This window comes from Oncorhynchus mykiss, chromosome 12 (genome assembly GCF_013265735.2).
Source record: "Oncorhynchus mykiss isolate Arlee chromosome 12, USDA_OmykA_1.1, whole genome shotgun sequence".
Lineage (NCBI taxonomy): Eukaryota > Metazoa > Chordata > Actinopteri > Salmoniformes > Salmonidae > Oncorhynchus > Oncorhynchus mykiss.
Genome location: NC_048576.1, coordinates 16,605,328 through 16,631,286, shown reverse-complemented (window position 1 = coordinate 16,631,286; position 25,959 = coordinate 16,605,328). Strand labels below are relative to the sequence as shown.

The window sequence follows — 25,959 nt, the reverse complement described above, 5'->3', positions numbered from 1 at the left end:
AGGCCTAAATGTTCAAGTCAAAGAATGACGCGGCAGCTATAGTTCGGTGTTATGAAATGCAAAACAGAATATCAAGTACGACAAAGTCAAGCTCTTGAGTTTTGTACCCTCTTTAATAATCCCTTTATCCAAAAAAACTGCAGAAAATCCACGTTTAAAACAAAAGCAGGACAGGTTGAAAATCAAGGTGATAAGAACACATTACATGAAACCTACAAGATGAAGGGAAGGGGGGGACTGGAACCAAAAAGCTGCAACCTCGCTATTTACAAAGTCAGACACACTGCATGCCAGCTTCAACTCAGGAAGAGGACAACGAAATATGGGCCTGGTGTTTAAAACATGAGCTGATCTGAGGACAGGACAGGATTCAGCCCCCAAAACTTCCACCTGGGTACAGGGTCATTCTCCAGCCAGCCCGTCTGCAAACAAGGACACAACACAACACAGTAGATGTTACCAACTTTGGAGCTCTGCAGGGCACAGTGAACCTTGCACGTCCATGTTTCACTGTTTAACTTCTGCTTGTGTCGTCAACTTAAACTATTAAGTTTATTTTTCCCCATTCCGTTTTAAAGATCATGTGTAGAACTCAGCTTCACCAAGGTTCTGTAACCTGTCCTGTAACAGCTCACCGGCCAGCAAAAGCTTCAGCTCCAATGAATTGGTGGGTAAATTTCACCATTAAGGAGCAAGCCCAAATGTGACCCTATCTAAACTAAAAGATAACAAATTTGGTGGACATTTAAAGACAGATGCACATAGCTCATAATATATTTTGAGTTGTCAGCTTTTTATGGCACCATAAAGCTGGTTTACATATGATCTTTAACACCTAAGTAAAAAATAAAATAAAACGTTTTTTGGTGTTTATCAAGTGAAGTTCTCTAAGGGCTATAAAGAAAAAGCAATCATTATGAGTTTTAGCAATTTAAGAAAGGGGTTCATTATAGAAAAAACACTGTTGGTCCAGAACTGAAAAAAGACCACTAAAATTAAGAGAACACACATACAAGTCAAAGTACATTTTTACACTTTCATATTAATATCCTGTAAAAAATCAATTTCAGACAAATCGTTATAGCAAACACTTTAAAAACGAGATTAAAAGAGATTAATTTCCTTTCTCTTATGTTTCTTTTTGTTTATCGCTGGTTACAGGAAGTGTGAAGAGACCATACCACAGGACAGCGTTTTCTTGTGCATGCCGTGCTCTCTGCCCGCTATGTGCGTCGCCCAGAGATTGTCGTGATCAGGCGACACACGGCCTGCAATGAAGTCCCCGCTGGCAGGTACAAACAAGGTACAACATCAGAGTTAGGAAAAGGAAAACTAAGGATAGGTCCTTACTCTGTACCCTTAGCAGTACTTTACCTGTTAACAATGCTATCAAGTCTCTTTATGTTATTTCCTTATGAACACCTGTTAAAAAGCAAGGGAAAAAGGAGAATCTACAGAAAAAAAGCATGTTTTTTTCTGGAGAGCTTAATAAAAATAAAACGCTGCACAAACATTTTTGCAATTAAAGATCTATAGACATTACTTTTTAATTTTTTCAAAATGGGGGTGTGCATTGTAATAGTAACCACTTGCTTTCTCTCATGATAGGTTTGAGTAATTGTTTAGTGTCTATTGATCTTTAAATTTTGAAGTTTTGTTATAAAAGTCAAGCCTTAGGTGGGAGTGTTGTCTTACCAGAATTCTAAGCAGGTCCTGTTGGATCAGATCAGCTCAGTAAGGCTGGTAGTTGTTCTGGTGGGTTGTGACCTCTCGAGAGGCCTTCCCATAGCTGCTCTGCTGGCCTATGGGAAGGTCAAGGGTTAGAGATCAGGAAGATGAGTGTCACAGGCTAACTAAACAAAAACGTAGCAAAAGGAAATCCTATCAAGGTTTTATCAATGGAGTTTAGTTGACATGGCAGTCACGGTGCATGGGAGTTTTTTTTAAGTTCACTTTTCTTTTTTGGGGTAAATGGCAGCAGTAAACACATATCAGTGGGATGTAGTCTGCAGTGTTTGTTAACCCAGTTGTGTTATTTTTGCTTGGACTTTCAAATTGAATGTTATTGTATCAGTATTGAGATGCACAATCATGTGTCAAGACATATGTACCAAAAACTCTAAGCTCAGCTGTGTTTTATTTTATATACCCAGGAAGTGAACTACAAGTACTCTCAGAAGTGTGTGCAATACAAATGTAATCTTAGAACTTTACATGGGCTGAATGATCATTAATGTTGCAAGTGTTCCCCGTAAAATAAAAGTGCATTGCCTGGATATGGAGGACCCCTCAAACATGCACCAGAGCAAAGAGACCCAAGGCAGGCAGCATTACAGACATCTGTTTTATTTTTTTCCAGAGCTATTGATTACATACAAGGAGAATTTGTTCCGCCTGTTGTTGTCTTAGCTAGAAGTACATGAGTTGTTGTTGGGGGCTGAAAGGCACTGCTTGTTTCGATAGTTGGCATCAATAGTGTAGCTTACCATTGTAGTCGTCGTATCCCTGTCCATAACCATAACTATTATAGTTGTAGCCAGAGTAGTCATAGCCCGCGTAGCCATTGTAGCCCTGGTTGTATCCATTGCCGTAGCTACCATAGTTCTGGCTGTAGTAGCCGTTGTAACCTTGGTTGTAGTTACTCTGACCTGCACAGAGACAATGGAGAGGTTCAGTGTGACAAGCCTATATTGTAGTTTCAAAGGCATTTATGTCTTGATTTTCTTTTCAAAGTACTGTAATGCATGCCCTTTTCAGTTGTCAGTACTATCATTGTTGCATGTGTCAAATGCCACACAAGAAATTCCTTGTTGGAAGAATAAATAATGATACGGGGGGAGGGGGAGAAAAAAGATGCGCATTCTTCAGTGTCATAGGGTAGATGTACCTCCTCGTCCCCGGCCCCTGTATCCGCCACCTCCTCTCCCTCCTTCGTAGCCTCCCCGCTCTCCTCTGTGTTGTTGCTGCTGTCTATACACTTCTTTGGGCTGGGCCACTTTGATTTCACACTGCAGAGAAATCAGCCCATTAACCAAGACACTTGTGGAAAACAGTGATGACACTTTCTTCAAGTACCTACAGTCACATGTTATTTGACTGCCAACATTCTTCAAAATGGCTGTCTAAACTAAGTTGGTTAAATAGCATAGAAATAATAGCTTTGCCTATCAGCGCAAGATGTGTAACAGCATTCAAATGGTCATTGTGAATAAGCAGAATCCAGCTACCTTTCCACTCCCAACTTGGTGGTATCTGCACTCCAACAGCTTTTGAACAGGAGTCTCCTCACAGTAGGTCACAAAGCAAAACCCACGTCGCTCGTTGGTTTTGGTGTCCATGGGAAGCTCGATGCTGTCAATCTGGAAACAAGGTTTCTCTCAGTGTCTAATGAAGACAGTAATCATATTCTGCGTACCTCAGTCTTTGTACCATGTGAAGGCGGTAAATTATACAATAGCATCAGCTCTAGCTCCATTGCCACACTCGCTCAGTGGACTTACAGCTTCCTAAAAAAGTAGAATAAAACATATGAATACGTTGACAGTGCACTCATTCTGTCACTCTTACATCTCCAAAAGCGCCAAAGTATTCTCTGATTTCCTCCTCTGGGGTGTCTGGGCTGAGGCCTCCAACAAACACCTTCTTGGGCGGTTCCTTCCCCTTCATGGCTTTGGCCCTCTTTGGATCGATCAGCTTCCCGTCCAGCTTGTGCTCCTTCAGCTCCAACACCTGCATACAGGATAATGTGTCAGTAAAACAGGGTGTGTGTGATCAAGTGATGTGAGTGGATGCCAACTATGTATGTCTTGAAATTATTTTGTTCAGAATTAAGAGAGCAAGACAAGAAGAGAGCCTGTCCTGTTCTCTGCTCATTGAGTCTGTTCTAGTGCTTACCCGGTCTACACTCTCTGAGTCTCTGAAGAGAACAAAGCCGAAGCCCCGGGACCGGCCCGTCATCAGGTCTGTTTTGATGGTGCAGTCCAGAACCTCTCCAAACTTCGACAGGTAATCCGTGAGGTCTGTTTTGCTGGTGTCCCAACTGAGCCCTCCAATGAACATCTTGCTGTGAATGGAGAATCAAGGAGACAAATGCAGTCTATCAGACAGTCATAACTACGTCCTTGTTATACATCCCTAACAACCTGAGTCACTAGCTATGACTTTGTTCTTAACTGACTTGCCTAGTTAAATAAATGCCTAATTTACTTTAGGTCAAGCGGTTGTCATCAGCAAGCTGATTAGGCCTAACGATTCAAACTGTATAGAACGGTTAGCTATAAAGGCAACAGCTAGATCAGTGAACTGTATCTAACTAGATACTACACACACTTCTGATTCTAGCTTGGGTGGCCACTGAGTGCATGTACAGGACATGTGTAGCTATTGTTGTTCTATCTGTCAGTATTCGAAAAACCAGCAGTAACGTTAACGTAGTGCAAGAGAAAAAAAAGAGCGCCAATAACCAACACGACGTCAATCTGATGATAAACTAGCTAACTACAAATAACGCGGTGGCAACATGTTTCACAGCACATAGCCAACCCCGCTTAGCCACTTAGGGGACTTGGCCTGAATGACATGACGCCAGTTAGTTTGTTAACGTTAGCTAGCTATGCATGCATGCTCACAACAGGGTCTGGCTAATATTGGCTAGTAACCTAATGCACGTTAGCGTGTTACCACTCCAATAACACGCTACGTTTGAATCAAAGGTTGTCTCCAGCTGGCAGAAATAACAGTAGCTGGTTAGCTACACCTACTAGCTAGCTACTCTTGCTGAAAGTAGCTAGCTAGGCTAACGTCAAGCCGCTTACCCGTCGTCCTGCTGGTTTTTGCTTGCATTTATCTTGGAGCCCTCTGGAAACTCGTCTGTACTGAAGTCAACCTGGCCTTCGGTCTCCATTTTCGAATGTCACCCGGTTGTTAAATAGAAATGTGTATTTAACGTTAGGCCTGATTGCTAAATACTTTTGGGGACGAATTCAGTCGCGATTGCTATGTAAAATGGCTGACATCAAGGGCGGACTGGGTTGCGGGGAGTGACGCAGATGATGATGTTTGTTTGCGGCGGCTCAGTGGGGGAGGCGCTGTTGTCTTTGCTACACACATTTTTTTACGGAAATGACTGATTGGTAATGTTACAGTTGATCACAGATTATCATCATTACAAACAACTTCCTGGGTTTAATACAATTTGACCAATGGCAATTATTCTAAAATCTCTGATTTTACTTTCTTCATTCTTGTTCGAAAATTAAAAGCAACACAGTAAATGACCTTTTTGTTGCCTCAAAACGAAATACTGCATATGGTTTCCATTATTATCAACAAACACCAAAGAGACTGAACAGAGGTTTCAAACATCACTGTCAGATACACTTCTGTCAGATACTGTAATATTTACCAAGGAGAGTATGATATCTGCGCAAACGCATGTGGCTCTGTCGCCATCTAGGTTTACTTTTCAGACAGTGGCACTCGAAGCATCGTTGCCTATGGCGCCACCAAAGCCGCGGTCTGCAACAAGGGAAACTACTTCAAGGTCTCAAGGGTGAGTGACGTCACCGATTTAAACGCTACTAACGAAGTTTTTTTTTTATAAAGTACTACTAGCGCTCTACTAACTAGCTAGCCATTTCACACCGATCATACTCATACAGTACCAGCCAAAGATATTGAAAGCACTGTACACATGTTGTGCCCAAACACTGGCCTTAAAATGATCTACGACAGAGCAGAGAATCTCTTGATATGGTTATGCAACGCTTCACACATTCTAGAATATGTGGAATGGGACATTCGACTGCGCATGGCCTGTGCCCCACCCACCAGTAAATACAACAATTGCAGCGAAATGAGCAATGTTATGATATTGCAGCACACTGTGTCCTTTTTTATTTTCCTAACCTATCTAAATGTTTGGTTTTGTCATTTAACATTTTATTTGTAGCAGTGCTTTACCCTCTTGGTCGTCATTATCACGCCTTCCTGGAAACAGAAGACTTTCTTTGCTCTTGAGCACATTCAATGGGTCTGGCTGCTTCATGTGTGCTGACGAGTCTGCTCTACCCAACGATAGCTAATTGAAAAGTAACCTAAAATATATATATATATTTGGAAAGGAATTGGTAATCAATCCCCTGTTAGGGTTTGCTCGCCATCCTCCAGCCTGGGTAGCGGGGTAACGTTAGATAGCCAAGCTAACAGTTAGCTACTAACTACAGTAGACGGCTTCAGACAGGAAAATGGCCAGTGTTTCAATCCCTGAAAACACTACCGCACTTTTGCTGGATATTGAAGGAACTACGACACCAATAACGTTTGTAAAGGTAGCTAGGACAACAAACCGAGACAAATGCATGGCTTTTGTGGTGTTTTTTTGGTAGACTGATGGTTTGACTGTTAGCTAGCTACATGATAACGGTGCTATTTCTCTACTATAGGACATTTTATTCCCATACATCAAAGATCATCTCGAGGAGTATCTGTCGGCGCATTGGGAAGAAGATGAATGCAAACAAGACGTGCATCTCCTTAAGAAACAGGTAACTGGTTTGTTGCAAACTGTGGACAATGATGATCAGTCAGCAGCAGTGACTGCACACAATCTCAGACAGAATATGCAACACCCATGCATTAATTTAGGTTGAAAACCTGTACATTTGGATTTGTTGAACCAGTTAATGATTGCTTGTGTGGTATGATTAGTACAGATTAGTACATTAAACGACTGCTGTTCAGAGTCTGGTGTCAACAGTCATAGCAACCTCATCTCGTGTAGCTAACTATTATTGTCGCCTGTTTTAAAATATTTAAACAATATTTTTATTTTTTCTAAAGAGCTAGGCCTACATGGATTTTAGATTTACTGTGTTTTCATTGTTTGCTGTAATCCAGTGGGTTTGGTTTAGCACAAATATAAATATATATAAAAATATATGATTTTTTAATGATTTTTCAACACCGATACTGATTATTGGAGGACCAAAAAAAGCAGATGCCGATTAATGGGACAATTTTTTTTTGTTTTTTTGTAATAATGACAATTACAACAATACTGAATGAACACATATTTTAACTTAATATAATACATCAATAAAATCAATTTAGCCTCAAATAATGAAACATGTTCAATTTGGTTTAAATAATGCAAAAACAAAGTATTGGAGATGAAAGTAAAAGTGCAATATGTGCTATGTAAGAAAGCTAATGTTTCAGTTCCTTGCTCAGAACATGAGAACATATGAAAGCTGGTGGTTCCTTTTAACATGAGTCTTCAATATTCCCAGGTAAGAGGTTTTAGGTTGTAGTTATAGTATTTATAGGACTATTTCTCTCTATACCATTTGTATTTCATATACCTTTGACTATTGGATGTTCTTATAGGCACTTCAGTATTGCCAGTGTAACAGTATAGCTTCCGTCCCTCTCCTCGCTCCTACCTGGGCTCGAACCAGGAACACATCGACAACAGCCACCCTCGAAGCAGTGTTACCCATGCAGAGCAAGGGGAACAACTACTCCAAGTCTTAGAGCGAGTGATGTTTGAAACGCTATTAGCGCGCACCCCGCTAACTAGCTAGCCATTTCACATCAGTTACACCAGCCTAATCTTTGGAGTTGATAGGCTTGAAGTCATAAACAGCTCAATGCTTGAAGCATTGCGAAGAGCTGCTGGCAAAACGCACGGAAGTGCTGTTTGAATGAATGCTTACGAGCCTGCTGCTGCCTACCATCGCTCAGTCAGACTGCTCTATCAAATCATAGACTTAATTATAACATAATAACACACAGAAATATGAGCCTTTGGTCATTAACATGGTCGAATCCGGAAACTATCATCTCGAAAACAAAACGTTTATTATTTCCGTGAAATACAGAACCGTTCAGTATTTTATCTAACGGGTGGCATCCCTAAGTCTAAATATTCCTGTTACATTGTACAACCTTCAATGTTATGTCATAATTACGTAAAATTCTGGCAAATTAGTTCGCAATGAGCCCGGCGGCCCAAACTGTTGCATATACCCTGACTCTGCGTGCAATGAACGCAAGAGAAGTGACACAATTTCACCTGGTTAATATTGCCTGCTTACCTGGATTTCTTTTAGCTAAATATGCAGGTTTAAAAAAATATAACTTCTGTGTATTGATTTTAAGAAAGGCATGGGTGTTTATGGTTAGGTACAGCCGTGCAACGATTGTGCTTCTTTCGCAAATGCGCTTTTGTTAAATCATCCCCCTGCGTTGCATCGATTATATGCAACGCAGGACACGCTAGATAAACTAGTAATATCATCAACCATGTGTAGTTAACTAGTGATTATGATTGATTCATTGTTTTTTTTTACAAGATAAGTTTAATGCTAGCTAGCAACTTACCTTGGCTTCTACTGCAGGCTCCTCGTGGAGTGCAATGAGAGGCAGGTGGTTAGAGCGTTGGACTAGTTAACTGTAAGGTTGCAAGATTGAATCCCGGAGCTGACAAGGTAAAAATCTGTCGTTCTGCCCCTGAACAAGGCAGTTAACCCACCGTTCCTAGGCCGTCATTGAAAATAAGAATGTGTTCTTAACTGACTTGCCTAGTTAAATAAAGGTGTAAAAAAAAAAAAAAAGATTCTGCCAAATGGGTGTCCAAAAATACAGATTTCCGATTATGAAAACTTGAAATCGGCCGTAATTAATCGTCCGTTCCGATTAATCGGTCGACCTCTAATATATACAGTGGGGCAAAAAAGTATTTAGTCAGCCACCAATTGTGCAAGTTCTCCCACTTAAAAAGATGAGGCCTGTAATTTTCATCATAGGTACACTTCAACTATGACAGACAAAATGAGAGAAAAAAAATCCAGAAAATCACATTGTAGGATTTTTAATGAATTTATTTGCAAATTATGGTGGAAAATAAGTATTTGGTCACCTACAAACAAGCAAGATTTCTGGTTCTCACAGACCTGTAACTTCTTCTTTAACCTGTTTACGATATTGGTTCCCAATTGGGAATCAACCCTCCCACGTGCAGCTGAAACGGTGGCGCATGGAACGCAAAAATATTCTTAAAAATATTTAACCTCCACACATTAACAAGTCCAATAGCTCAAATGAAAGATAAACATCTTGTTCATCTAGCCAGCAAGTCAGATTTCTAAAATGTTTTACGGCGAAAACATAGCACATATATATGTAAAACCACCACCAGACACAGCTCATTTCAATAGCCAAAACATGCAATCAACAAACGCAGGATTAAAAAATAAATCGCTCACTAACCTTTTGAAAATCTTCATCAGATGACAGTAATATGACATATTACACAGTACATATTTTTTTTTTTCAATAATATGCCATTTATATCCATAAATGTCCATTTACAGTGAGTTCACCTTCAGAAATTACTCAAAAATGCCCGCAGGAAATCTATGTAGCGCGGCAAGATAACGTAAATAGACATCATAAACTTTGACTAAATATACATGTTCTACATATAGTTAGAAAGATACACTGCTTCTTTATGCAACCGCTGTGTTAGATTTATTTTTAACGTTACAGAAATCGCACACTATTCCATATGCTGAGACAGCGCTCAGTTCCAAGCTACATTTCCACGTAATGTTGGAGTCAACAGAAACACAGATTTAAGCATAAATATTCCCTTACCTTCGATGGTCTTCGTTCAGAATGTTCTGGAAGGCTTCATACTTACCCAATACATCGTTTGGTTTCAAGTCTTGCGTCTTTGTATTAGCTACTGCTAATAACATCAGCTGAAATGCACCCAAAACGTCCTCTGGTCCGGATAAGTTGCGCATCAAAACTTCAAAATTACACATTATATGTCGACTAAACAGGTCAAACTAAGTGCAGAAGCAAGCTTTATGATGTTTTAGACGTGCAAAACAAACTTCAATTCAATCGGCCATCGTCTGCCCTTCTCTTGAGTGCTGGAAACAAAGGAATGGCTGTGACCAATTCGCGCCCATACGCACAGCCTATTCTCTCGTGGCACGCACTAATTTCACTCCCATAGGGTCAATTCTCGCGCGATTTGAACGGTTTGAAGCTCTAATGAAAGAGGACATCTAGCGGAAGAGATAGAAAGTGTCCCCAGAATCATAGCTGGTTGGGAAGGGTGGGGGCCATGACGTCAAAGTTGCTCCAACTTTCATGGCCACAAAAACTAGTTTGGAAGAATGCCTGCCCTGTGAGTTCTGCTATACTTACAGACATAATTCCAACGGTTTTAGAATCTTTAGAGTGTTTTCTATCCAATAATAATTTTTATTTGCATATATTAACAATTTTTGACAGATTTTTTTTCCAGTTTACTAGGGGTACCCAATCTCTCCAAAGGGGGCGTATGTCTGCCATATCCTTAAAAGGTTTTAAGAGGCTCCTCTGTCCTCCACTCGTTGCCTGTATTAATGGCAGCTGTTTGAACTTGTTATCAGTATAAAAGACACCTGTCCACAACCTCAAACAGTCACACTCCAAACTCCACTGTGGCCAAGACCAAAGAGCTGTCAAAGGACACCTGAAACAAAATTGTAGACCTGCACCAGGGGAAGACTGAATCTGCAATAGGTAAGCAGCTTGGTTTGAATAAATCAACTGTGGGAGCAATTATTAGGAAATGGAAGACATACAAGACCACTGATAATCTCCCTCGATCTGGGGCTCCACGCAAGATCTCACCCGTGGGGTCAAAATGATCACAAGAACAGTGAGCAAAAATCCCAAAACCACACGGGGGGACCTAGTGAATGACCTGCAGAGAGCTGGGACCAAAGTAACAAAGCCTACCATCAGTAACACACTAAGCCGCCAGGGACTCAAATCCTGCAGTGCCAGACGTGTCCCCCTGCTTAAGCCAGTACATGTCTAGGCCCGTCTGAAGTTTGCTGGAGAGCATTTGGATGATCCAGAAGAAGATTGGGGAATGTCATATGGTCAGATGAAACCAAAATATAACTTTTTGGTAAAAACTCAACTCGTCGTGTTTGGAGGACAAGGAATGCTGAGTTGCATCCAAAGAACACCATACCTACTGTGAAGCATGGGGGTGGAAACATCATGCTTTGTGGCTGTTTTTCTGCAAAGGGACCAGGACGACTGATCCGTGTAAAGGAAAGAATGAATGGGGCCATGTATCGTGAGATTTTGAGTGAAAACCTCCTTCCATCAGCAAGGGCATTGAAGATGAAACGTGGCTGGGTCTTTCAGCATGACAATGATCCCAAACACACCGCCCAGGCAACGAAGGAGTGGCTTCGTAAGAAGCATTTCAAGGTCCTGGAGTGGCCTTGAAGCCAGTCTCCAGATCTCAACCCCATAGAAAATCTTTGGAGGGAGTTGAAAGCCCGTGTTGCTCAGCAACAGCCCCAAAACATCACTGCTCTAGAGGAGATCTGCATGGAGGAATGGGCCAAAATATCAGCAACAGTGTGTGAAAACCTTGTGAAGACTTACAGAAAACGTTTGACCTCTGTCATTGCCAACAAAGGCTATATAACAAAGTATTGAGATGCATTTTTGTTATTGACCAAATACTTATTTTCCACCATAATTTGCAAATAAATTCTTTAAAAATCCTACAATGTGATTTTCTGGATTTTTTTTTTCTCATTTTGTTTGTCATAGTTGAAGTGCACCTATGATGAAAATTACAGGCCTCTCAACTTTTTAAGTGGGAGAACTTGCACAATTGGTGGCTGACTAAATACTTTTTTGCCCCACTGTATATAGCTATGTAGGTCACAGATAATGGGTGTATTTGATAGCTACCGACCATATAAGTCATATAGGATGATGTGAGTGCAGGAGATGAGACAAGCTTTCAGAGCTGCACTCATATTCACTGGCTACTACAGGATGCTGCTTTTTTTTTCACCAAGGACTGGCAAACTAAGGTGCTTAACTCCTTTTAAGGACAACTTGCCTAAAATCAAGCTGACTAGATTGGTCATCTGGGGGACCAGAACCAGGGGGTTGATGGACACTATGATGGAACTATCTACATTCATAGACAAACCGATTTACAGTAAATTAGTGAACATTATTAGGTTCCTCAATAAGATATGCAGCCAGGAGGTCTGAGCTATGAGATATTTTCTCCAATGAGCTTACTGAATTGGAGAAGGCAGAACGATGATCAGTTCTCATTATAGCATGGTGATTTCCATATGTAATTGACTGGAATGAACAGTTTCCTGTCTGCCAGGAACTGCCTGTCTCCGTCCTTGATGGGGGTGGTTTATGGAGGGCAGAGGCCAGCCTTGAAATATCAATGCACCAAACAAGCCCCAGAAATGTCAGTCAATATATCTATGTTGGACAACCCCAAGCGCTGTCAATGTGTAATCGAACCCTGCTTCCTAATGAACATGACCTGATTGACCATGTCCTGTCCCGGTCATCATGTTAGGTTGAGGAGGACCTGCGTCTGCACCGAGCTTGTGCGCAGCACTCCCTGGACCAGTCTGGGCACACGGACGAGGAGAAAGCCATCAGGGAGGTGGTGGACAACGTGCTGTGGCAGATGGCTTCGGACAGGAAGTCCACAGCTCTGAAACAGCTGCAGGGACACATGTGGAGGGCGGCCTACGCTGCCGGGAGAATCAAAGGCGAGTAAGTAGCTGGGAGTGTTCCTTCTATTGGACGGATGGGGATGTAGGAGGTTACTGGCGGCAGGTAGCCTAGCGGTTAAGAGCATTGGGCCTGTAACTTAAAGGTCGCTGGTTCGAAGCCCTGAGCCAACTAGGTGAAAAATCTGTCTGTGCCCTTGAGCAAGGCACTTAACCTAAGAGCATCTGTTGAAAATGACTAAAGGTTACTACTGTCTTAGGGCACTATTGTAGGAGGGATGAATCCTTAATCAATCTTAGTACAAATCTCACTTCATGGTTAACATAAGTCAGAGATATGTGTGCACAGATTGCAAGATTAGATTCTTCCCTGCATGAATGTGTAGCCCTATGTTATTGTACTCAAGGTGATGGCTTCTAAACCGCCTGTGGGAGGATCAAGTCCTATTGTACTGTCGCATTTCTTCCAAATGTCACCTTCAAACTCGATGACTCATCCCGATGAAAACACAGGATTACTAAGGTGTGTGTGTGTGTGTGTGTGTGTGTGTGTGAACCAGGGTGTACCAGGACGTGGTTCCATCCATCAGGAGGTGGAGACGGCAGGGCCTGAAGGTTTATATCTACTCCTCTGGCAGTGTGGAGGCTCAGAAACTACTGTTTGGATACTCTGTAGAGGGAGACGTACTAGATGTAAGGAACTCTTCTCTTTTATACACTGTTTAGAACACACACTAATCTTCATTGTAATACACTCCCAGCTAAATTCAGATTTTCTCTCTTCCTTTCAGCTATTTGATGGCCACTTCGACACCAACATAGGCACTAAAGTAGAAAGCAAAAGCTATGTGAGGATTGCAGAGAGGATGGGCTGCCCACCTGAAGAAATCATGTTCCTGACAGATGTCACACGAGGTAAGTGTTGTAGCAGGCGGATTAGTTTAACACTGAATGTCATTTACATAAATCAGACTGAGCCAGAGCCTTTCTACCTAGCAGGATCACCCTCCGAAGCCTTGCCAGCCTTAGCTGTTACTCTGAATTCAACAGTGGATTTTTCCACTAGCTAGTCAAAGGGCTTGTCTGAACTACAACAACCCAGCCAGCATTAGGCCAGTAGAGCTGCTTCTTATAGAATATAAATTAGGCATATTTGAACTTTTATTTATTTGACTATATTATGAACTGTTTTATGTACACACATGTTCCCAATAACCTACTGGTTAACATGAAGGAAGAGAAATAATACATTGACCAGATGTTTATATCCAAAGCCATGTAGCTAGCCCTGCACTAATCCAGAATAGCATTTGGAAAGGCTGTTGTATCAGAGTTAAATCAGTACTGTATTAGTGCTCTGCTGCACTGCACTGCAGCGAGGGCCTCCCCCTCAGGGAATGCAGATGCCATCATGTTAGTGTAACGGTGCGCTAATGCATAGAGAGTCATACAGTTACCTCAGGGGCTGGGACCACAACCACCATGAGGCCTCCATGTCACATGTTCTACTTTCCTTTGTTTTGTAGAATGTTAACTTAAAACCAAGGGTTAGGGCCTCTGTTAAACCACGACTGGGACTTGAGTAAGCCTGCTGTTGTGAGATCCTAGTGTAGCTCAGGGAACATGGATGACTGAGAGGAGGCTATTACAGTAGTGTGTTTTGTTCCTCCCTGCAGAGGCCAAGGCAGCGGAGGATGCTGGTGTGAACGTGGCTGTAGTGGTGCGTCCAGGGAACATGGAGTTGACAGAGGAAGAAAGGTCTCACTATAACCTCATTACAACCTTCAGCCAACTGGAAGTGAATGGCAGCGCTTAACACTGGAGAAGAGGGTAGGGGGAGGGGGTAGAGATGCTGCCGTCTGATTTTCTCCTTCACCTCCCCAAGGTGTATGCTCATTGACTCCCCCTTGGGGATATAAAAAATGATTGGTCTTCACATGGGAGTTTTCACCATATATCTTACACCTTTGCATTGTTTTTAAATCTGAGGGGGAGTAACGAATGCACACTTCAGGGAGAAGGGTAGAGAAACAGAACACAACCAGAGAGTGGGAGAATACACTCACTCACTGGCCCTGTTCTATCAAGTTCCTGCTTCCCCTAGCACCTGCTGCCCTTAGGTCTAATGAAAGGACTGGAATGGTAAAAGCGACGTGATGGACGCTCCTCTGTTGTTGAACACAGGAACTGTCGGGTATTCAGGCTACGCACAGGGTGGGTGGTGGGCAACAAGCACTAAGAGCCGTACCAGTCTGCAGACTGCACGTTCAAGGGCCATGACAGGGCTTCCTTTTTTTTCTTTTTTTTTAACATTTTAAATAAAAAACTATTTAAGTTGATCACTTTGTGTTTCTTTAACTGTAATATGGTTGAATAGGCTCTTGGAAGTTGAGTGCTACATCACTGCACGGCGGGTTTTTGTACATTGAGTCACTTTGAAACATGTACAGGATTGGGCTATACTCAACAAGTCCATCAATCAGAATGCAAAGACAAGTTTTATTGTAAAATATCATTGTAATGTTCTAACAAACAGCAGTACAACACTAAGATGCATTTGTCTGTTATGCTTGAATGGTAATGATAAAGCCTAGTGTTGTACTAAGAAATGTGAAATAGAGAGAACACTGAAAAAGGTTCCCATGACTTGTGTTTAATGGGTGCAACAGTGATATGGTTCAAAATGGCATCATTGTACCTGGATGATAATACTACTGTACTACTCATCTTCACAGAGAAGCTGAGATCGGCTTCATCACAAACTGTTGTCTGTCTTAATTCAGGTTGAAAATAGAGGGAGGTAGACAGACGGACAGGAAATAGAGAGAACGCAGCAGAATACCTCTGTCGATAGAATGAGAAGACTCAAAATGGGAGTGGTGATGACTCCCATCACACATTCTATTGAGGATTTGGCTGCATTTGTATGAAAGGAAGGTCAGTGGGGTAGTGTCACTATCAATCTGAGATGAGTTATCTATCCTTCTACAACTCACAGCTACATAAAACAGCCATCTTCATGCACATCCATCTTCAATTAAACCATTTAGCAACTTTTAGCGAACATCCCTGTTACTGTTGATGAGTTGACAAAGATAATGATGCCTTCTTTGTGCTCATGGAAAGAGTTTGTTGCTTTTGAAAGATCACCTCAAGGTACAGTAGTAGTAGAAAGACAGTCGTTCACAGGCTGTGTTCAAACAGGCAGACATGCAGTAGTTTTTGACTAACTCTTCTTCAGTAACTAACAGACAAACTGGAACCCTTACAAATATGTTAATTTGTAAATGACCCCCAACTGACAACCACAGGCAAGCTAACTGTTTTGTAGTACGCCAAAGCTCTATAGCTGGTTCTGTCCTCCGGAGCCGCCCTATAGCTGCTTCTGTCCTCTGGAGCTGCCCTATAGCTGGTTCTGTTCTCTGGAGCCGTCCTATAGCTGGTCCGACTGGTACTCTGACACCTCGGAGAAGGTTTCTGAGAGGCTGAGCGGCGGATCGCGGTCGTCGGTGCAGACAATCTCGAAGTGGTAGTGTCTGAACTCGATGGCAAAAGTGGCGAGGAAGCCCAGGAAGAACATGACCAGCGCCCATTGCGCCCGCGCCGCGTGCATGTGAAGACGTTGCGCCATCAGGGCAAAGTCTGAACGGGGTGGGGGTTAAGGGTCAAACAAACACTACAAAATGTACTTTCAAAATGCGTAATTCCTAGCTTCCTCTTTCATGGTAAACACTGATTTAACATGGCTGAATAAGTGAAAGAAAGGTTTCCACCACTACAGATGTATCCAGCCAACATACCCATAGTAATGCACTCACTGTACCGTAAGTCTCTTTGTTTAAAAGCGCCTGCTAAGTGACAGAGTGAGTCCCTGGTGCAAGCCAGAGGAAGGATACAGAGAAGCATGCAGGCGGTGACAGCCCCTGACAGTAGGAAGCGAGGGATGCCCGCCCTTCGGCCCTCGTTCCTCAGGTTGACCTTCAGGGTGATGACAGATTGCACCCAGCAGAACAACGTCCCCAGGCCAAACGTCATGGACGTCCCAATGTTGTGGAGCTCCTCGTCATTTGACAGCTGGACCAGACACATTACAGACAGATGACAGACATGGCCCTGCTACACACACTGATAAAAATCTGATTATCACTGCAAACCAAGATGAGGTTTTCGTAGATTTTGTCAGTGGTTCTCAAACGTTTTGGGTCTGGATGTAGGGGCTAAGGGTTGTGTAAGACTAGTGACTCCTACGAAGTACGCCAGGGACAGTCTAGGGCAGGGCTTTCCAACACTGTTCCTGGAGAGCTAACCTCCTTCGTGCCAACCCAAATTTAGTGCACCTAATTCTAATAATTAGCTGGTTGAAAAGCTGAATCGGGTTAGGTATAACTGGGGTTGGAGCGAAAACATACAGGGGGGTAGCTCTCCGGGAACAGGGTTGGAGCGAAAACCTACAGGGGGATAGCTCTCTGGGAACAGGGTTGGAAAGCCCTGGTCTAGCGGTTAAGGAAGTGTTTCCCAAACTCGGTCCTGGGGCCCGCCCTGGGTGCATGTTTTAGTTTTTGCCCTAGTACTACACAGCTGATTCAAATAATCAAAGCGTGATGATTAGTTGATTGATTGAATCAGCTGTGTAGTGCTAGGGCAAAAAACTAAACGTGCACCCCTTTGGGTCCCAAGGACCAAGTTTGGGAAAGGGGAAGTTAGGGACTAGGGGAAGTGTCTAGGGGCTGAGCCAGCGACTCCTACCTGGAAGTTTCCCACCAAGGTCATGCCGAAGCAGGCCAGGGACAGGGCCACCAGACTGCCAATATTGAGCCAGGGTTTATGGACCCGGGGCTTCAGCTGCAGGTATCTGAGGACACCAATGATGAACCCTGAAAGGAGAAGACCCATAAGGGATCTCTCTGGTCTGGTAGTCTCTCTAAACATTTCATTCCTTGTACTGGGGACCCACAGGGTGTGCAGGCTTTTGTTACTGCTCAATACTAACCTCATCAATAACTGTTTGTAATGAGCATTACATGTTCTGCTGCTGGAACTGCTGACTGTAAATCCATCAAAATCAATAGACAGTACTTCCCCATTTTATAATATGCATCCTGTTGTTTCTATTCTTGTCTCTATCGTCCATCTCATATCCTGCCATTATTATGGTACAATGTCCAAGGTTGACTATGTTTTCATGTACAGTGCCTTGCGAAAGTATTCGGCCCCCTTGAACTTTGCGACCTTTTGCCACATTTCAGGCTTCAAACATAAAGATATAAAACTGTATTTTTTTGTGAATAATCAACAACAAGTGGGACACAATCATGAAGTGGAACGACATTTATTGGATATTTCAAACTTTTTTAACAAATCAAAAACTGAAAAATTGGGCGTGCAAAATGATTCAGCCCCCTTAAGTTAATACTTTGTAGCGCCACCTTTTGCTGCGATTACAGCTGTAAGTCGCTTGGGGTATGTCTCTTTCAGTTTTGCACATCGAGAGACTGAATTTTTTTTCCATTCCTCCTTGTAAAACAGCTCGAGCTCAGTGAGGTTGGATGGAGAGCATTTGTGAACAGCAGTTTTCCGTTCTTTCCACAGATTCTCGATTGGATTCAGGTCTGGACTTTGACTTGGCCATTCTAACACCTGGATATGTTTATTTTTGAACCATTCCATTGTAGATTTTGCTTTATGTTTTGGATCATTGTCTTGTTGGAAGACAAATCTCCGTCCCAGTCTCAGGTCTTTTGCAGACTCCATCAGGTTTTCTTCCAGAATGGTCCTGTATTTGGCTCCATCCATCTTCCCATCAATTTTAACCATATTCCCTGTCCCTGCTGAAGAAAAGCAGGCCCAAACCATGATGCTGCCACCACCATGTTTGACAGTGGGGATGGTGTGTTCAGCTGTGTTGCTTTTACGCCAAACATAACGTTTTGCATTGTTGCCAAAAAGTTCAATTTTGGTTTCATCTGACCAGAGCACCTTCTTCCACATGTTTGGTGTGTCTCCCAGGTGGCTTGTGGCAAACTTTAAACGACACTTTTTATGGATATCTTTAAGAAATGGCTTTCTTCTTGCCACTCTTCCATAAAGGCCAGATTTGTGCAATATACGACTGATTGTTGTCCTATGGACAGAGTCTCCCACCTCAGCTGTAGATCTCTGCAGTTCATCCAGAGTGATCATGGGCCTCTTTGCTGCATCTCTGATCAGTCTTCTCCTTGTATGAGCTGAAAGTTTAGAGGGACGGCCAGGTCTTGGTAGATTTGCAGTGGTCTGATACTCCTTCCATTTCAATATTATCGCTTGTACAGTGCTCCTTGGGATGTTTAAAGCTTGGGAAATCTTTTTGTATCCAAATCCGGCTTTAAACTTCTTCACAACAGTATCTCGGACCTGCCTGGTGTGTTTCTTGTTCTTCATGATGCTCTCTGCGCTTTTAACGGACCTCTGAGACTATCACAGTGCAGTTGCATTTATACGGATACTTGATTACACACAGGTGGATTGTATTTATCATCATTAGTCATTTAGGTCAACATTGGATCATTCAGAGATCCTCACTGAACTTCTGGAGAGAGTTTGCTGCACTGAAAGTAAAGGGGCTGAATAATTTTGCACGCCCAATTTTTCAGTTTTTGATTTGTTAAAAAAGTTTGAAATATCCAATAAATGTCGTTCCACTTCATGATTGTGTCCCACTTGTTGTTGATTCTTCACAAAAAAATACAGTTTTATATCTTTATGTTTGAAGCCTGAAATGTGGCAAAAGGTCGCAAAGTTCAAGGGGGCCGAATACTTTCGCAAGGCACTGTACATGTGAACTTTATATGATAGAAGATAGGAGAACATGCATCAGGCTTACCTACGAAGGCAGCCAGGTTCATGACCTGGCTAAAAACACAGCTGGCTGGGGGAGCATTGCCTGCAATGCTGAGAGAGAGAGAATTGTATTGACAGGAAGCACGAATCCTAGGTAAAGATCACTAACCAATTAGGTTGGTACTCATAGGCTGTGTACCTTATATATGGAGGGGATTTAGTTCCAGATCGCCTGTGAAAAATTGCATTTAATGTTTAGAAATAGTGCATGGTCATAATAACTGGAATAACATATTTCTTCGTTCTTCATTTATATTCCACCTTACTTGTATTCTGAACTCAGGGGTGTTATCTTCTCATCTTCAACAGCTATAAAATACCTGTAACCAAAGTAATTTATGTTAAAGTCACACACAGCTGTAAAGCCGAATGGTGCGTGAGATAACTGAAAAGATCTGGAAAAATAAGACACTTACACAACCCAGAGTCCAGCGGCTGTGAAGAGAGAGTACATGATAGGGAGAAACGTCCAGGGACTGCACTTCCTCATGGTGTCTCCTATAAACAAAAAAACATTTTAAACATCTCCACTCCCTGGCAATGGTGAGACAGGAAATGGAAGGAGGTAGAACTGTTTTAGAACCACCTGCGGCAGAACATGTAAAACCTGTCCTGAGATGTTTGAGGGAATTACTGTAACTCAAAATAGAAGTACAGGAATGCTGTTCTGTTCCAATGCCACACTTACGAATGTATATGATAAGACCAAGCCAAAGTCAGGTCCGGGGGTTAATCTACAGAAGAAAAACAATATTATGTGACCTGTTTTTACAATTTGAGACTGCAGTTACCTCTTCCGGATTAACCTAACATTGAATGGCTAGTAGCTTGCTAGGCTGTTACAACAATTAGTTAACGTAAGGCTCGTGTAATTAATTGCACTTATTAAAACCTTGAATTAACTGACATGTAAACGGAAAGGTGTATGTATCTAGAACCAGAATAATTTCAGCACTGGATAGCGGCGAAAAGCCCATTGGGCCAATGTTCTGCAGCCGTTGATTTCAGCACCACTGCGACTGGACAGCTCCCGTGTCTACAAAGCTGGGGAATGCAAATTGCCAAGGACGACCAATAAAACACTATTTATTACAGCCACTCAGTACAGAAACAGCAACAACAATCACTCACTGACAGTCAATTTGCACGTGCATCAGATTGAGCCAAGAAAATGTATATGTTTGTAATGATTGCATAGATAGGTGAATGTGTTTGCCTAGTGCATAGCCTTGAATGAAAACGATGTAGCGAGCATGTAGGCCTACATTTTACATTCTACCGCGGGCAGGTTAGGTATTTAACACCTACCCTGTCAATATGTTATGTAATTTCTACCATGATACTTTCACAACAGCGACAGATTGACATGTAGGTCACTGATAACAGCTCACTTTCCCAAAAAGTGTTTTATTGTATTGTTCCCCTCAACCTTTAAAATGGAGGATACCTTCCCTTCCCTAACTGGCTTCCCCAATCCCAATATCCCCCCCTCTATCTGTCTCTGATCAATCGTCAGACAGAAAAATGAAATACCTCGTTGCCAGCCAGCGCCTGTTGGATTTAGATTCCGTCTTCTAATTTCATAATTGACTGAAACACGCAGTTTTGTTATCAGTCGTAGTCACAAATGGTCATATAAACATGTGCCTGAGAGCACTAAATCCGGAGATAGTGAAATGGAGTGTGCAGTCGCGATCATACACTGTGGCCATGGGCGAACCTTTTCTTTGCAGCACTGAATATTTAGGCGAGCGAGGAAAGAGCCTTCTACCGTAGGAAAGAGCAATAGCAGTAAGCCTCGTTTCCAGCATGTAAACTGTCCTATCCTACACTATAACCTATGTGACATGATAGTAGGCAACCTGTAGCTGATCTGCTGTGGACACTTCCCTAAGAGGTAGGGTGCATTCAGAAAGTATTCAGAACCCTTCATTTTATCCAAATGTTGTTACATTACAGCCTTATTTTTTTTAAATACCCCCTCATCAAAGTACACACTACCCCATAATGACAAAGCAAAAACAGTTTTTTAGACACTTTTGCAAAAGTATTAAAAATAAAAAACTGAAATATCACATTTACATAAGTATTCAGACCCTTTACTCAGTACATTGTTGAAGCGCCTTCGGCAGGGATTACAGCCTTGAATCTTGGGTATGATGCTACAAGCTTGGCACCTGTATTTGGGGAGTTTCTCCCATTCTTCTCTGCAGATCCTCTCAAGCTATGTCATGTCGTATGGGGAGTGCACAGCTATTTTCAGGTCTCTCCAGAGATGTTCGACTGGGTTCAAGTCCGGGCTCTGGCTGGACCACTCAAGGATATTCAGAGACTTTTCCCGAAGCCACTACTGCGTTGTCTTGGCTGTGTGCTTAGGGTCGTTGTCCTGTTGGAAGGTGGGCAGGTTTTCATCAAGGATCAAGGATCTCTCTGTACTTTGCTCTGTTCATCTTTCCCTCGATCCTGACTAGTCTCCCAGTCCCTGGCACTGAAAAATATCCCCACAGCATGATGCTCCCACCACCATGCTTCATTCAGGGTCTGAATACTTTCCGAATGCACTGTATCTGGATTTCTGGTTTATTCAATTATGCTTTATTCAATTATGCTAATGAAATAATGCTACTATAATAGCATCATGTTACGTTGGCATGTTGTTCATAGAAGAAAAACATAATGGATCTTCTGTGATTCAACTGAAAAAGCAAATGAATAAATGTACCTCGACCCTCACAGGAATTGGGAGGAAAATCTGCTTATTTTCCAGGCAATAAACATAAACACCGAACTTTCATATCCAACAGTTTATTATTGAAAAAGCCCTCTCTAATGAATAGCACAAAGTCAACTAACACACACATGAAGTATATCTATAAAATAATTTATCTTAGCTATAATAATGATGATGATACACATACCTACATATAGTTGAAGTCAGAAGACTCCACAAATTTCTTGTGAACAAACTATAGTTTTGGCAAGTCGGTTAGGACATCTACTTTGTGCATGACACAAGTAATTTTTCCAACAATTGTTTACAGACAGATTATTTCACTTATAATTCACTGTATCACAAATCCAGTGGGTCAGAAGTTTACATACACTAAGTTGACTGTGCATTTAAACATCTTGGAAAATTCCAGAAACTGATGTCATTGCTTTAGAAGGTTCTGATAGTCTAATTGATATAATTTTAGTCAATTGGAGGTGTACCTGTGGATGCATTTCAATTTGTATTTGTAGACCTCCACAAGTCTGGTTCATCCTTGGGAGCAATTTCCAAGTTGAAGAACACCATCCCAACTGTGAAGCACGGGGGTGGCAGCATCATGTTGTGGGGGTGCTTTGCTGCAGGAGGGACTGGTGCACTTCACAAAATAGATGGATTCATGAGGATGGAAAATTATGCGGATATATTGTAGCAACATCTCAAGACATCAGTCGAAAATGGGTCTTCCAAATGGACAATGACCCCAAGCATACTTCCAAAGTTGTGGCAAAATGGCTAAAAGACAACAAAGTCAAGGTATTGGAGTGGCGATCACAAAGCCATGACCACAATCCTATAGAACATTTGTGGGAAGAACTGAAGAAGCATGTGCGAGCAAGGAGGCCTACAAACCTGACTCAAGTTACACCAGCTCTGTCAGGAGGAATGAGCCACAATTCACCCAACTTATTGTGGGAAGCTTGTGGAAGGCTACCCAAATGTTTGACCCAAGTTAAACAATTTAAAGGCAATGCTACCAAATACTAATTGAGTGTATGTAAACTTCTGACCCACTGGCACTTTGATGAGAGAAATAAAAGCTGAAATAAATAATTCTCTCTACTATTATTCTGACATTTCACATTCAGGGAATCTTTACTACGATTAAATGTCAGGAATTGTGAAAACTGAGTTAAAATGTATTTGGCTAAGGTGTATGTAAAATTCCGACTTCAACTGTAAGGGGGGACACACAGCTAAAACAACTAAAACAGCTAAAACAACTTAACCAGAAATATACAGTTTAGGCTATTGATATAGACCCAGTATAAAGCCTGCAGAAGACAGGTACAGAATACAACCAAAACAAATACAGTCCTTCCACAACTGAGAGGAAAATACAAGCATATAACACAAGCTCAATTGTCAAAGATACTCTGATATAAACACAGTACCGCTGAAATAGCTAGTATCACTACGGCAACGCTAACTCTCACTATCCATAACAGTAGAGTGAAATTAATATTTCCAATGAATCAAATGGATAGATTCAAAGTTTGGTAGATGCTCTCATATCTCATATAGCTTTTTGTCACATTCTGTCTTGCATTTAATTAAATCTGAATTACTCCCACTATAAAGTACATCATGACAGAGTGACAGACACGTCTTCCTGAGAGTAGTGGTGCGGTTTTGTGTTATTCAAACAGGGGGATCCAAACTGATTCAAACAGGGAAACCAAACTGATTCAAACAGGGAAACCAAACTGATTCAAACAGGGAAACCGTATTAACATTCTATTATATCAGTACGCATCATGAAGAGTTGGATAAAAACGAATAGCTTCTGAGAATATTCCAAGCACAATCTAACCCCATTATGGCTGCGTTTACGCAGGCAGACAAATTCAGATATTTTTTCCACTAATTGGTACTTTGACCAATAACATTAGATCTTTTCACATCAGATCTATTGCAGATTTGATCTGATTACAAAAAAAATACCAATTAGTGCAAAGAATTTAAGAACGTGAAGTTGTCAACCCGTTTCAAGCTGAAGTAAATATGGAGAATGAACATTCAGCATACAGAGTAGATAAACTAACTTATTTTCCATAATGAGTGAAAGTACAACATCTATAAGTATAAGGGCACCTGTTAAAAATATTCATTTTTTAAATTATTGTTGGAGATGAATTCATCACCATCGAAGCAACAGTTACTCAACTACCCCTGCACATTGTAATTTTGGTACTGACACTGAGCCTGTATATACAGTGGCAAGAAAAAGTATGTGAACCCTTTGGAATTACCTGGATTTCTGCATAACATTTTATCTGATCTTCATCAAGTCACAACAACAAACACAGTCTGCTTAAACTAATAACACACAAACAATTATACGTTTTTACGTCTTTATTGAACACACTGTGTAAACATTCACAGTGAAGTGTGGAAAGTGTATTTGAACCATTGCATTTAATAGCTGGTTAACCCTCCTTTGGCAGCGATAAACTCAACCAAGCGTTTTCTGTAGTTGCGGATCAGACCCGCACAACGGTTAGGAGGAATTTTGGACCATTCATCTTTACAAAACTGTTTCAGTTCAGCAATAATCTTAGGATGTCTAGTGTGAACTGTTCTCGATGTCATGCCACAGCATTTTAAATCGGGTTGAGGTCAGGACTCTGACTGGACCACTCCAGAAGGCGTATTTTCTTCTGTTGAAGCCATTCTGTTCTTGATTTACTTCTGTGTTTTGGGTCATTGTCCTGTTGCATCACCCAACTTCTGTTGAGCTTCAATTGGTAGAGAGATAGCCTTACATTCTCCTGCAAAATGTCTTGATAAACTTGGGAATTCATTTTTCCGCCGATGATAGCCAGTTGTCCAGGCCCTGAGGCAGCAAAGCAGCCCCAAACCATGATGCTCCCTCCAACATACTTTACAATTGGGATGAGGTTTTGATGTTGGCATGCTGTGCCTTTTTTTCTCCACACATAGTGTTGTGTGTTACTTCCAAACAACTCAATTTTAGTTTAATCTGTCCAATGAATATTTTGCCAGAAGCGCTGTGGAACATCCAGGTGCACTTGGAAAACTTCAGACATGCAGCAATGTTTTTTTTGGACAGCAGTGGCTTCTTACGTGGTGCCCTCCCATGAACACCATTCTTGTTTCGTGTTTTACGTATCGTAGACTCATCAACAGAGATGTTAGCATGTTCCAGAGATTTCTATAAGTCTTTAGCTGACACTCTAGGATTCTTCTTTACCTCATTGAGCATTCTGCACTGTGCTCTTGCAGTCATCTTTGCAGGAGGGCCAGTCCTAGGGAGAGTAGCAACAGTGCTGAACTTTCTCCATTTATAGACAATGTCTCTTACCGTGGACTGATGAACATCAAGGCTTTTAGAGATACTATTGTAACCCTTTCCAGCTTTATGCAAGTCAACAAATCTTAATCTTAGGTCTTCTGAGATCTCTTTTGTTCGAGGCATGGTTTACATCAGGCAATGCTTCTTGTGAATAGCAAAACTCAAATTTTGTAAGTGTTTTTTATAGGGCAGGGCAGCTTTAACCAACATCTCCAATCTCGTCTCATTTATTGGACTCCAGGTTAGCTGACTCTTGACTCCAATTAGCTTTTGGAAAAGTCATTAGCCTAGGTTCACATACTTTTTCCAACCTACACTGTGAATGTTTAAAGGATGTATTCAATATAGACAAGAAAAATACAATAATTTGTGTGTTATCAGTTTATTAAGCACACTGTGATTGTCTATTGTTGTGA

General features: G+C 41.7%; 3 protein-coding genes across 10 annotated transcripts; 1 reads left to right on the top strand and 2 right to left on the bottom strand.

Annotated features, from left to right (window-relative positions):
* Window positions 1-96: 96 nt before the first annotated feature.
* LOC110537068 (heterogeneous nuclear ribonucleoprotein D-like) lies at window positions 97-5,042 on the bottom strand. Of its 2 annotated transcripts, XR_002475564.2 has the most exons (9): window positions 4,815-5,042; window positions 3,895-4,063; window positions 3,568-3,729; window positions 3,228-3,359; window positions 2,888-3,008; window positions 2,487-2,648; window positions 1,696-1,802; window positions 1,182-1,285; window positions 97-422 (listed from the first exon to the last, which is right to left on the bottom strand). XR_002475564.2 is itself a non-coding variant. In XM_021622811.2 (8 exons), the coding sequence occupies exons 1-7, from the start codon at window positions 4,901-4,903 to the stop codon at window positions 1,732-1,734; spliced, it is 906 nt and encodes a 301-aa protein (XP_021478486.1). In that variant the 5' UTR covers window positions 4,904-5,042; the 3' UTR covers window positions 97-422; window positions 1,696-1,731. The 2 variants fall into 2 exon arrangements, 1 of the variants encoding a protein (XP_021478486.1); XM_021622811.2 differs by lacking the exon at window positions 1,182-1,285.
* Window positions 1,167-14,920, top strand: LOC110537069 (enolase-phosphatase E1). Of its 3 annotated transcripts, XM_036937051.1 has the most exons (8): window positions 1,167-1,303; window positions 5,456-5,551; window positions 6,444-6,545; window positions 12,422-12,624; window positions 13,142-13,274; window positions 13,373-13,496; window positions 14,258-14,622; window positions 14,655-14,920. In XM_036937051.1, exons 1-7 carry the CDS (start codon window positions 1,274-1,276, stop codon window positions 14,395-14,397), a joined length of 828 nt encoding a protein of 275 aa, XP_036792946.1. In that variant the 5' UTR covers window positions 1,167-1,273; the 3' UTR covers window positions 14,398-14,622; window positions 14,655-14,920. The 3 variants fall into 3 exon arrangements, with proteins under 3 accessions (XP_036792946.1, XP_036792949.1, XP_036792947.1); XM_036937054.1 differs by lacking the exon at window positions 5,456-5,551 and having other exon boundaries at window positions 1,170-1,303; XM_036937052.1 differs by lacking the exons at window positions 1,167-1,303; window positions 5,456-5,551 and adding an exon at window positions 5,590-6,329.
* A 140-nt stretch (window positions 14,921-15,060) lies between these two features.
* On the bottom strand, window positions 15,061-21,309 carry tmem150c (transmembrane protein 150C). 5 transcript variants are annotated; one of them, XM_021622818.2, is made up of 10 exons: window positions 20,991-21,308; window positions 20,365-20,501; window positions 20,146-20,191; window positions 19,874-19,955; window positions 19,724-19,777; window positions 19,597-19,629; window positions 19,441-19,508; window positions 17,328-17,455; window positions 16,478-16,655; window positions 15,061-16,223 (listed from the first exon to the last, which is right to left on the bottom strand). In XM_021622818.2, exons 4-10 carry the CDS (start codon window positions 19,945-19,947, stop codon window positions 16,015-16,017), a joined length of 744 nt encoding a protein of 247 aa, XP_021478493.1. In that variant the 5' UTR covers window positions 19,948-19,955; window positions 20,146-20,191; window positions 20,365-20,501; window positions 20,991-21,308; the 3' UTR covers window positions 15,061-16,014. The 5 variants fall into 5 exon arrangements, with proteins under 5 accessions (XP_021478493.1, XP_021478496.1, XP_021478492.1 ...); XM_021622821.2 differs by having other exon boundaries at window positions 20,413-20,501; XM_021622817.2 differs by having other exon boundaries at window positions 20,146-20,501.
* Window positions 21,310-25,959: the final 4,650 nt, after the last annotated feature.

Bases quoted from the DNA above. Each gene is read 5' to 3' on its own strand.
- LOC110537069 (XM_036937051.1), top strand. From the start codon at position 1,274: ATGAAGTCCCCGCTGGCAGGTACAAACAAG. The intron at 12,625-13,141 runs GTAAGTAGCTGG...TGTGTGAACCAG, and splicing joins GCCGGGAGAATCAAAGGCGA to GGTGTACCAGGACGTGGTTC. The intron at 13,497-14,257 runs GTAAGTGTTGTA...TCCTCCCTGCAG, and splicing joins CCTGACAGATGTCACACGAG to AGGCCAAGGCAGCGGAGGAT.
- LOC110537068 (XM_021622811.2), bottom strand. From the start codon at position 4,903: ATGGAGACCGAAGGCCAGGTTGACTTCAGTACAGACGAGTTTCCAGAG. The intron at 4,064-4,814 runs GTAAGCGGCTTG...CTCCATTCACAG, and splicing joins AAAAACCAGCAGGACGACGG to CAAGATGTTCATTGGAGGGC. The intron at 3,730-3,894 runs GTAAGCACTAGA...TCCTGTATGCAG, and splicing joins ACTCAGAGAGTGTAGACCGG to GTGTTGGAGCTGAAGGAGCA.
- tmem150c (XM_021622823.2), bottom strand. From the start codon at position 19,947: ATGAGGAAGTGCAGTCCCTGGACGTTTCTCCCTATCATGTACTCTCTC. The intron at 19,630-19,723 runs GTAAGGTGGAAT...AATTTTTCACAG, and splicing joins CCCCTGAGTTCAGAATACAA to GCGATCTGGAACTAAATCCC. The intron at 16,224-16,477 runs GTATCCTTCCTC...CACCCCGTTCAG, and splicing joins CACCGCCTGCATGCTTCTCT to ACTTTGCCCTGATGGCGCAA.